The sequence below is a fragment of the Schistocerca americana genome, chromosome 9 (genome assembly GCF_021461395.2).
Source record: "Schistocerca americana isolate TAMUIC-IGC-003095 chromosome 9, iqSchAmer2.1, whole genome shotgun sequence".
Classification (NCBI taxonomy): domain Eukaryota; kingdom Metazoa; phylum Arthropoda; class Insecta; order Orthoptera; family Acrididae; genus Schistocerca; species Schistocerca americana.
Genome location: NC_060127.1, coordinates 118,271,544 through 118,284,146, shown reverse-complemented (window position 1 = coordinate 118,284,146; position 12,603 = coordinate 118,271,544). Strand labels below are relative to the sequence as shown.

Here is a 12,603-nt window from a genome sequence, read left to right as displayed (position 1 = left end):
AGAGTTTCGTCCAGAATTGTGCTGTGGTTTGTGGTGCAGGATAGTCAACTTGCATTTGTATTGTGTCCACCGAATTTGCCCAGTCTGAACCCGATGGACTACATCTCGGGTTCTTTAAGGGACGAGCATTGCGCCCACAAACCACCGACTCATAACTTAAGGAATTACCTGACATTTCACATAGACACCTAATGTGACATTCCTCTGGAAACCTTCCAAGGACGTATCAAATCTGTGCCGTGCCAAATTACTGCCGCATTGCATTCCTACGGTGGACCCACATGTTATTGAGCAAGTCACCGTAATACAGTGGTTCATCAGTGTACATTTATGTCTGTGCTTTGGAAGCCACCATTCATTAGTGTAGCAGTACTTGTGGTACTTGATTTACCCAGGAATATAAAGACTGTTTCAGAAATATTTTTACAAACTTTGGGAAGATGTTCCTTACAGCAAAACTAGAAAAAAGTTCATATAAACATATCTCTGAATCCCTGGCTTATTAATGAAAGTTGACATTTAGGGGGTTTCCATGCACAACCCAATAATTCCACTTACCTATGAACCCGTTTGACTCACCATATCCTAGATGGTGTTGTGTTGCCAGGGAGGCTTCTTCACATTCATCATTCTTCTGTCCTGAACATGCTTATTTCCAACATGGCAAGATATTCATTTCATGAGCAGTCAGAAATGTTTTTACGTACAGCTGTCCAAATGAAAATGGACACGAGGCAGTAACAGGCGGCATTTCCAGGCCGAAGGCAGCTGAGTTATCCAACCTTTGGCACTATGTATCGTCGGGTTGCTAGGACAGGATCCATAGCACTACAGACCGTTGACTGACAAAAAGACTACATGTTGCTCGTACGTCTGGACGGAAGAGCAAGTCCTGTGGGCAGCCAACAAGTAGCCAGGTTTCAGTGGCGTTGGCATGTGGTACATCTCCTTCGGCACGGAGGATACTTCTTGAAGAGTACGTGTCATCTTCAACATGTGCAGGAGCTTACGCCTGCTGATGGTTTGTTGCACAGGCTGTCAGTGAGTAATTTGCCTCTTCACTCATTTGTCTCTGTGTTAAAGATGCACTAGGTAGTACCCTTTATGTTGACTGTAAGGAATGGAGGCATAGAGGATCACCAGTTCCATGGCCTGTACCTTCCACCAATCTCTGTGGGGACCTGCAGCAGACCACCCTCATGCAGAAACTAATCATCAGTGTGCCGTGGAGTCCTGGAAAACCTTTTGAAACTTTTGGTGTATCTGAAAGGGTGCAACAGCCCATGATTCGACAGGTGTGTGCATGTTTATAAGCACGAGGACAACATTTTGAGCGTTTGTTACGAGTTTGTGTTGATGAGCTCTAATCACCAAAGTGTAAACTTTCATTAGTAACACGAAAATGGATTTTTGTATACGTGTTTGTATGAACCTTTTTGTTCTTTTTTTGTGTAAGGAACTTGTCTCCAAACTTTGTAGAAGTATTTTTTGAAGCTCCCTGTATGTATATTCCTTCTCCTCTAAGTGTAATAGTTTCCCTGAAACGGATGAAGCCATAGTTTTGAACCAACAATTTTACATATGAAAAAACCTACTTATTAAGCAGTGTCAGGAGAGAACACACACAAAAGTTATGGAATGTGCAAGCTTTAAGAGCCAATGGCTCTTCCTCCTGGTAGAAGGGTCAGGGAAAGGAAGAGGGATGAAGGAAAAGAACTGGCAAGGTATAGGAAATAGGGAGAGTTACTGGATGATAAGTATCCCCTGACTCAGTAATCTGGGCAACTTTTCAGCTTTGATAATGCACCTTCAGATGGTTCCTCATTTATATTTGAAAATTTGTTGGAACAATATCATACAAACTAGAGCAAAAAAATTCTATCATCTTATGTGGGTAGATTAGGAGGAAGAATGCAGATGAGTAAGACTGGCAATCTCAAATACATTTTTGGTCGATTTGTAACTCTCAGAATTTTTTTGCAAAGGATTGTGTTCCATCTTTTGATAATTTTATTCTGTCATCGTACATAACGTTAATTGCCACGGACAACTGCGGCAGTCCTTAATTTTCCTCTCACGGAACACAGCTGAAGGAGCGCGACGCCAAACTGGAGGAGGCGGGCGACCTGCACCGTTTCCTGCGCGACCTGGACCACTTCCAGGCCTGGCTGACCAAGACGCAGACCGACGTGGCCTCTGAGGACACTCCAGCATCGCTGGCTGAGGCGGAGCAGCTGCTGAGCCAGCACCAGACCATCCGCGAGGAGATCGACAACTACAGGGACGACTACACCAAGATGATGGAGTATGGAGAGCGCATCACTGCCGTAAGTGCGGTTGAGGCCATTTTAATATTAATATGCTTCGCTCAAGTAGGTTTATGTTTCACCAGAGTCATTGCTGTCCCAAATTCAAATTGCCAAAAAAATTAGTCCTTGCCGTTAGAAACAAATATTACTAATTCAAAATTAGGCTGTTTGATATCTAAAATACAGTTTTAGGTTTCTGTTAAACTTTCCGGAGGAATGTTTCAAAAATCAAATAACATAATAATGATCCACAGTGATTTAATTTTATCCTTACCCATCCTTCGTTGTGGAATGAGGTACCATTTTTATGTACTTCAGTCTAAAAATAGAGTGAGTTTATTTGGATTATCAGTCACAATTTACATATTTATGCAGCACATTCACAGCCCTGGCAGTGGTGGAATATACCCTTCCATTAATCTTTCCTCCAGTTCTAAGCATTTACAATTTTATTAATAAAAAAGAATAAATGTAGAGGGGAAAAGTAATGATGACAAAATAATGTTAATGGTGATCCTAATGTTAAACTACTACAACCCTTCCAATATTTTATTGTAAAACAGGATACTTACCTGCACTAGAGCACTGTTGTTTGTGTTATAATCATCAATTGCACCTTACTGTACATTTTAAAAACACGAGGCGACATATTAGATGGCCAGTACTTATCCTCAGAAGGTAAAATACCTGTTGTGACGCAAAAGGGAGAAAGAAAAGGATTGTAGCTTTCAGAAATGTTAGCTCTTTGCCCGTGAGAAAAAAAGATTAGATTGGGAAGGAGGGACAGTTCATTCAGGCCACAGGTTGAGTGGAACTAAAGAGTTTAAGCCCTTGAGACACAATCTCATTACCTCTGAGCCCTTGCCCTTCACATTTGTCACCTCACATCCTCACAGCAGTTGGATTCCCTCAACATAGGGTCTGACTGACCCACCCTCCTCCCTCCAGGAGGTAAGTATTGGGCAGCCATTCTATATCCCTGTAATATTACAGTTTTTGCAACTGGTATTTCCGTTCTGTACTGCGAACTGGTACTGCGAACGGCTGAAAGCAAGGGGAAACTACAGCCGTAATTTTTCCCGAGGGCATGCAGCTTTACTGTATGGCATGGAGAGCTGCATCAAACCAGTCTCAGGACTGAAGACCACAACAACAACATATTTCCATTCGTCATAAATTTTGGCACTCGTAATCAATGTTTGTCTCGGATACATAGAACTGAGCAGCAATGACTGTGGATGGGGTAGATCCCTCATTGATCATCATCATCATCATCATCATCATTACCACCACCACCACCTTAGTGATATGCTTCAACAGGACTTGTAGTGAATTTTTATGCAGGCTGCACAAATGGTTTTTTTTTGGGCAGAGCACCACTTTACTAAAAATTAAGCCACAGCTATAAAGTTAAAAAATGTGCAGCCATTTCATTTTTTAAAAGTGTCAATATGTCAGTATTAAAATTATATATCCCATCTCATTTATTGATACCAGTTTTTCTTCTTTCACGTGAAAGTAACTATTTCACACAGACTAAGTTTTGGTAGAAATGAAGGAGAGGCAAGTGTCGGAAAAAAATTAAAAGCAAATGGTAGTTGGATACAAGAACCGTTAGATTTGTAGTCTGACAATTGCCTGTTTAGCCACCAAGTTTCTTACTTACGTGTATTGTGAATTCAGATCATTGTACAATAATAACTCTCATTTAGATTGTTGGCCAATATTTTACTTTTTAGTCGGTTCGCCACGCTATTAGCTTATTATAGCGCTAACTCTAAGGACCAGAATGGAGGTATACAACCTACAGTACCCCACTGCTAAAATGTCATCAGTGTCAGAGGTCTTCTAGGGCACACAATCGATCTGCAGCATTTAATGTTGTCAATTTCTCCTGTGCTGTTCCATTATTTACTACACTGTATTTGCAAGTAGACACAGAGACCTGAGCAGACTGTCGTGTGCAGGAGCCCTCGACGCAGGACGACCCGCAGTACATGTTCCTGAGGGAGCGGCTTAAGGCGCTGCGTGACGGCTGGGAGGAACTGCACCAGATGTGGGAGAACCGGCAGCAGCTGCTGTCGCAGTCGCTTAACCTGCAGATGTTCGACCGCGACGCCAAGCAGGCCGAGGTGCTGCTGGCCCAGCAGGAGCACGTGCTCAGTAAGGACGAGACGCCGGTGAGTGGAAAATGTTTAGCAGAAATCTGCTCTCGGTCCCCTATTTACAGACTCCTTGTAGTGACGAGAAGCTGTGGAGTTGCGCACACTCTTAAATTTGCTATACCCAGTCACCTTCTTTGTGTTGCAAGGAACTGAAGGCTATATCCTTGTGTGGAAACACATCTGATGACGCAAAATAGAAACTGAAGCTTTACTTTTATGTTTGTTTTCAGCCACAATGGAAAATGCAAATAGTCTGCGTGTGCACATTTCACAGCTTCCAGATTATGTTGGCAAAGTGATTTTGAGGAAAGAGGCGGTAGAATATGGCAACATGGTGCAGGTACCAATTGACTGTTCATTACATCACATGAACAGAAACTTTGATATCAGAAGTAAAGACTGTCATAACAGGAGCAAATGTGATGAAGCAGTAAACAAAAATTGCTACTTTAGAGAAGTGTAGGGCGCAGAAATAATTTATTATTCGTAATACAAGAAAGTTATGCCATTGAAACCTTGAAGAGAATTGCCTTGGGTAATGAGATGCACGTAAACACACACACACACACACACACACACACACACACACACACACACACATATTTCTTTCATCATAGTGTCCTGTTCATCAGTTTCACAATGTTGAGTAGAAGCTGGTTATTATCCTTGCTCAGCCTCATATAATTTTGAAACTGATATTGGTCCACAAAAACAATTTATTTTTTAAGAAATGCTAAGCTTCCTCTTTCCTTCCGTCTGCTTGTCCATTTGTTTCATCTGTAATAATTGTAGTCGTGGGGGACTGGAATTCGATAGTAGGAAAAGGAAGAGAAGGAAAAGTAGTAGGTGGCATATGGATTGGGGGAAAGGAATGATAGAGGAAGCCGCCTGGTAGAATTTTGCACAGAGCATAATTTAAACATGGCTAACACTTGGTTTAAGAATCGTGAGAGAAAGTTATATATGTGGAGGAGACCTGGAGGCGCCGAAAGGTTTCAGATTGATTGTACAATGGTTAGACAGAGATTTAGGATCCAGGTTTTAAATTGTAAGACATTTCCAGGGGCAGATGTGGACTCTGGCCTCAATTTATTAGTTATGAACTGTAAATTAAAACTGAAGAAACTGCAAAAAGGCAGGAATTTAAGGAGATGGGACCTGGATAAACTGAAAGTTCCAGGGGTTGTAGAGGGTTTCAGGGGGAAGAGATACAGTAGAAGAAAATGGGTAGCTTGGAGAGATGGCATAGTGAAGGCAGCAGATGATAAAGTAGGTAAAAAGATGAGGGCTAGTAGAAATCCTTGGGTAACAGAAGAGAGATTTAACTGAAAAAAAAAAAATTGACAGGAAGTGCAAAATGACTAAGCAGGAATGGCTAGAGGACAACTCTAACAATTTAGAAGTACATTTCACTAGAGCAAAGATATACTGCCTGCAGGAAAATTAGAGAGACCTTTGGAGAAAAGAGAACCACCTGTATTAATATCAAGAGCTCAGATAGAAAATCAGTACTAAGAAAAGGGAAAGCAAAAAGGTGGAAGGAGTATATAGAGGTTCTATGCAAAGGAGATGCACTTGAAGGCAATATTATGGAAGTGGAAGAGGACATATAGGAACATGAGAAGGGAGATATGATACTGCATGAAGAATTTGGCAAAGCACTGAAACACATAAGTCAAAACAAGATCCCGGGAGTAGACGGCATTCCATTAGAGCTACCGATAGCCTTGGGAGAGCCAGCAATGACAAAACTTTTCCATCTGGTGAGCAAGATGTTCGAGACTTCAAGAATATAATAATCCCAGTTCCAAAGAAAGCAGGTGCTGATTGGTGTGAAAATTACCAAGCTATCAATTCAATAAGTAACAGCTGCAAAATACTGACTCACTGTCTGGGTTAAGCTACTGGGGTTCTATTACTTAAGAAGTGTTCTAGCTACTCGCATCTCTTCAACAACCTACTCCATGTTCTTGGTCGTTTGTTAACAGTCTGGAGTGTGACACTGTGTCTCACTTTTTTGGGAATCTAGAAATATGAGAATCTGCCTATTGCTCTTGTCCATTGTTCGCATGATATTGTATGAGAGAAGGATGAGCTGTGTTGATGGTTTCTAAATTCGTGGCTAGAAGCTTTTTCTCTTGAGAAAATTTACTACAGTCATATATAGAGTATGCTCAAGAATTTGCAGCAAATTGACATTGATATTGGTACGAAATTTTGCTAGTCGGCTCTTCTATCCTTATTACACATGGGAAATGTCTGCCCTCATTTCCAGTTGCTGGGGGTTTCCACTGTTAGAGATTTGTGATAAATGCATGGGACCAATTCCTTGGAGTACTGTCTGTAAAGCTGAATTGGGATTCTGTGTTAATCTATCAATTTATTTGTTCAAACTCTTTCAGTTGCTTTTCAATGCCAAGGATGTCTTTTTCTGTGTTCTTCGTACAGGATTTTGTGTGGCGGTCAAATGACAGTATAGTCAGTCTGATCTTCCTGCGTCAATAATTTATTAAACGTGAAATTTAAAACGGCTTTCTTTTTACTGTCTTGTGGTACCATACAAGATGAGTAACAAGTGATTGAATAGAAGCCTTAGATTCACTTGATGATTTTATGTAGTACCTGAATTTTCTAGGATTCTTGACAAGATCTTTCACTAATGTAAACGATGGTAGAAATTGTAGGTTTCACATGTCTATCTTTGTATAGATGCACAAAGGTCTTCTGCCTGTTCAGTTTAGCTTTCTTTATTGAACTGAAAGTACAATAATCTCAGATTTCTCAGCATTTCAGTCAATTCAGCAGTTAATAATTATGGCAACATTCAGGATGGTAGTTTCAGTTTGCAAATTAAAGAATTTGAAAGTTTCTTGTTTGAGAACACTGTTATGTTATTTTTATTGTGTTGTTGGCATGTTGTGCATTTAATTTTTGTCTAATATATCCATTTTCTTATTTTGCACTGTATTCATTCCAAACACGGTTAATATGTGATTGTAACATTAAATACACACTTTCCAAACACGAGGTAGTAAGTGTTTCTTGATATTAAGACAGCTACTGCTATTATCTGCTGTTGCTACAGAAATTAAAATAAATAAATGCCATGACTGAGCTGCAGTAAGTACACTGTACTTCACAATGACTTAATTTATGGTAGAATACTTAAAATTATCAGTATAATTATGCTTTGTTCCTCACAGTTCAGGACTGAGTTATACAGAGTCCAGTGTGTTTTGCTCTGAATGTAAGATGGGTATATCAAGTGTTAAAATAAAAATACTTAATTAAAAAAACTGATACAAACAATGGAAATTCCTGGGTGGAATAACAGTAGTATGGAAAGAATGGATTGCCTGCTGTTTATAGTGAACTCTGTGCCTGTATTTGAACACTTAAACAGCTCTTCTGGTATCGTGTATAATGGTTTCTAGGTTATTTAATTCATAAACTCAAAGTCGTGCACAATGCCCTTTAACAGTTCAACTTTTTTTGCAGACCAACTTGGAACAGGCAGAGAACTTGATCAAGAGGCACGAGGCATTCCTTACTACAATGGAAGCAAATGATGACAAAATCAACAATGTAGTTCAGTTTGCAAGCCGCCTATGTGACGAAGGACACTTTGCAGGTGAGGGGTGTGTGTGTGTGTGTGTGTGTGTGTGTGTGTGTGTGTGTGTGTGTGTGTAGATTAATTTTGGTATTTTGGTAAAAAAAAAAAAGTTTGTTCATGTGATTTGAGATATTGGTGATTAACTGCAATGAGGTAACAAAAAAAAAAAAATGGCTCTGAGCACTATGGGACTGAACTTCTAAGGTCATCAGTCCCCTAGAACTTAGAACTACTTAAACCTAACTAACCTAAGGACATCACACACATCCATGCCCGAGGCAGGATTCGAACCTGCGACCGTAGCGGTCACGCGGCTCCAGACTGTAGCGCCTAGAACCGAATGAGGTAACATCTTAAATAAAGCCGGAATAATGTAATTTGGAAAGTTATATCAGAAGATGGTACAGAAACTGAGTATGTCCAGCCCAACTGGCCTTAAAACTGAGATTGCTGGCATATTAAAAAGATGATCAGGGTTGAATCTCCTGGTCCTGGCAGAGGTTCGAGTCCTCTCTCGGGCTTGTGTGTGTGTGTGTGTGTGTGTGTGTGTGTGTGTGTGTGTGTGTGTGTGTGTGTTCTTAGGATGATTTAGGTTAAGTAGTGTGTAAGCTTAGGTACTGATGACCTTAGCAGTTAAGTCCCATAATGTTTCACACACATTTGAACATTTTGAATCTCCTTTTGATAATCTCATTATAACCAGAGCCCATGGGAATAGCAGGGAGGGAAAATGGACATGTATTCTCTATGTGGGAACTAGGACAGTTGCTTTAATACAACCATTGCACTTGCCTCTTGTTCATTAGAATTGCAGCATACATGATTACAACTGTTGTTGATTTAGTCTTTTGTACATTTCAATCTATAAATAAATTATTAATTAATCCCTTTTTGTAAAAATCAATTTCAAAAAGTTTCCAGAATATAACAGTGTTTTATAAAAGTTATATGTGTTATTATTTATAAACATCTTAAAAAATGATTTTACAAATCTTGACTACTTTCATGTCATCTCTATGTAGTTGTCAATTTCAGTCATAGTTTCTAATATTCACCTTGTCTCAAAATGCTAAAATTCTAAACCTTTTTATGAAGTGTTTAGAGATTTAACATTACTTTAGAAAATTTATACATATAGGTGCATGTCTTTTAGAAAACTTGCCAGAGCATATTTTATGTCTCGTAGGATATGCCTTGTATTGTGAGTGAATTAAAGAATTTCCTGTTGGCCATGTCATCCTACTCACATGGAAAGTGTCTTTGAAGGGATTCTCATAAGTAACTTAAGAAATAAGTGAAGTTTTTGTTACAATTCTTTTGTTCTATTTTGTATTGGCTCTTATATATGAAATATTTCTCAACATTGGTTTTTGAAAAATAAAATTAACGTCTTAAGCTTCTTGCCATATTCCAGAGGATGGGTATGGTGGTTGGTCTAGTATGGTTGTTAAAATAACAGCACATTACTGTTAACTGCCTCATTCTTTAGTGTGAACTACTACAGAAGAACTGTGCTGTGAAAGTAGTAGTAAATTGTGATAAGGAAGCACAGTTCCAAGAGGTTTGATAGAAAAGAAGTGTTTGTGAAGTTTGACTGATGATTTATTGTTTCATTTTCCAGCTGACAAGGTTAGCAAAAAGGCAGACAGCATCAATGAACGGCGCCACGCAAACCGCAACAAAGCTCTGGAGCAGATGGAGAAACTGAAGGATCAGCTGCAGCTTCACCAGTTCCTACAGGTTATAAGACTTGCACTCAAGAGTGACAGTAACTGTAATTTGTCAGTTACTTTTACCCTTTTTCTTAACAACTTTTACAAATTTCGAAACGATATCCATTGTGACCCATTAAGTATTTATTTTTACGTAATTTTTACATGAAAAGAGTGAAATTGTGATAAATTCATTTTTTGATGTGAAGAAGTGTGGCTTGCATACATTTTGGTTTTCCTAGTGTACCTTCTTTAGACAGTGTCCTAATCTGATAGGTCTTCGTTAATGTGTGTAGTGGTTCCGAGATCATCGTAACTTCATATTATACGATATCCAGTGTAGACAAAAATATTTTTAGGTTGTCGCACTCTGCTATGTTTAATACTAACCTTGCCAACATTTCGGCACAGCTGAAGGACCCTCCTTCTAGTAGAAGGCTCTTGCAATCACAATGAAACTCTAGAAAGATTAGTACTGAAAGTGGTGATGTATGATAGCTTACATTGTTGATTCTGCATGCTAGTGGTTGTGAAATAATAACAAGTGGGTTTGAAAGCTGTTTATAGGAATCAAATACCTGTGTATACTGCAACAATACTGAACATAGTCTCTGAACATGTTTTTCATATTAAATAACTTTCAAATCTGAACACTTTTCAATAATGATATTGCAGCTAGTGATATTATGCTGTAAAATGATCTGTAGAACGGTGCATTATAAACACAAAACAAAAACTGCGTAATTGACTTGCTCACTCAGGAGATGATTTTCAGGCCTGGGAACTCTGTACATGACTAAAGAGACAAAGAAAAGCATTTCTGCTTAGTAAGATTTGAAATGTTAAGTAAAATAGCTTATTGTTCACTGACAATTGAGTAACAGAGAGATACTGCATTTCATAAACAAAAATACTGAGTGTTACCAAATGCATACTGAGCCTACAGAACTCTCTGTGCATAAGACAGTAATGAGCCCTGTGTTTATAATCCTTCAACAGATGATACATTTGACTGTAGGTGTTATTAGTCTGTGCTCACATATATTGTTTCTTGGCCAAACCGATTTTGACATTAAGTCAATTTCAATAGCCCATATTTCTTCTCGGGCATTTGCTATGTCATTACATTGGGGTTCTTGTCTCCTCAAGGTTCCTACTAGAGGACTTCATTAGGAGCTTTAAGGAGATACTCGTTCCTACTAAGTACTGATGCAGTTGTTGGCTGAGAAGGAATAGGGGCCATTGAAATTGACTTAAATTTCAAAAGTTGTTTAGCTAATAAACAATTTGTGACAGTTGACTGATAACCTCTGTAGCCAAATTTGTGTGTTCACTGATGCTGTACACTGACAAGGCGGCAAATATGAGCAAATAAATATATGTCTTATTTTGTTAAAAATAGTTAGTAATTAGTTTTATCACACTGACCATTTTAGGACAACTTCTTGTGACAAATTACATAACATTTTCATCTTTTTTTTGAGATATGTTAAAAGTCTTCACATATTCAGTAATTGTTCATTACATATAGCTACACATTCTTTATTTCATATCACTTGCACTGTTTTCATATGAGAAATCATTGCCATACATCACTTAGAAGAATAAAGTACCCACCACTTGAATATTGTTGTCAGACGTTATTAGTCTCGCCAGTAACAACAGTGTTTGATTTTAGAATGAAACAAAATACTTCCATTAGCAATCAAATCTATTGAAAATTATATGTCATTGTCAAAACCCTAAAATGACAAGTTTCAGGAATAAAACATACGGATTCATAACGTTGCCCATTTAACGTTTAAATTGAATAATACATTATAAACTTTCAGAGGTGTTTAAATTGCAAAGTAAATGTTTCAATTTATTTCAGGATTGCGAGGAACTGGGAGAATGGGTGCAGGAGAAGACTGTAACGGCACTAGATGACACGTATCGCAGTGCCAAGACAGTGCACAGCAAGTGGACGAGGCACCAGGCTTTCGAAGCGGAGATCGCCTCCAACAAAGACCGTCTCTTCAGAATACAAGAGGCTAGTATAAGTAACTAATACCTTTCTCTAATAGCAGGTGTACATTTTAATCATAGCAGTGGCTCTCTGCCGTTCTCACTGTTAACATTCTGATGATGATCTTCTTAATGTGGCATTAAAATCAGTATAGGAAATATTGTAGTCAATTAAATATGTACTCATTGCTTTCTAGTAAATAGTCCATCTTCAGTAATGAGAGAAGTGTGCACTATCAAAATACTTACTTTCAGGGAAGAAAGAGAGATTGGAGTGAGATTTGTTTAGAGACAAAAAATTAAACTTTATATCGATTTGTACTGAACATTTGATATGTATATATTTGGAATCATCTATTGTATTTGAAAACTGTATGCTATGTTCCATAATGCTAACAGAATGTTGTCTGTTTGTGTGTGACATTTCATAAAATAATGGCGCTGTAAGTAACTGTTGAAGAAATTGCTTCACATAAACAAGGTTTTGTCCCCCCCCCACACACACACTTACTTACTTACTTACTTACTTACTTACTCCCTCTCTCTGCCACTGCAAATCCCACTGCTTAGCATCAGCAGTTAACTTCTGCTGCTGTTTGCTATAGCTGAAATGTCTCCGCCTTCTTCCCCATGCACCCCCCACCCCCTTTTCCATCATAATACTGCAATTTTTTTGAGGAGAGCAATGTTTCCTTTTAGTTTAATATGAGGAATGAGTGTTGAGGTGGAGGAAGGTATGAAATGGTTTTACCAGTTTTACATCTTCCATGTGAAAACATTTTTCTAGCAGTGTTGAG

The 12,603-nt window shown here is 38.7% G+C and overlaps 1 protein-coding gene across 1 annotated transcript in view; it reads left to right on the top strand.

The window, feature by feature from the left end:
• LOC124550850 (spectrin beta chain-like) overlaps positions 1–12,603 on the top strand; it is a 497,121-nt gene that overhangs the window by 391,989 nt on the left and 92,529 nt on the right. Inside the window, exons 19-23 of the mRNA XM_047125580.1 lie at positions 2,088–2,327; positions 4,277–4,489; positions 7,973–8,105; positions 9,709–9,827; positions 11,673–11,831. Coding sequence (XP_046981536.1) covers positions 2,088–2,327; positions 4,277–4,489; positions 7,973–8,105; positions 9,709–9,827; positions 11,673–11,831 — 864 coding nt within the window. The remainder of the gene's footprint in view (positions 1–2,087; positions 2,328–4,276; positions 4,490–7,972; positions 8,106–9,708; positions 9,828–11,672; positions 11,832–12,603) is intronic.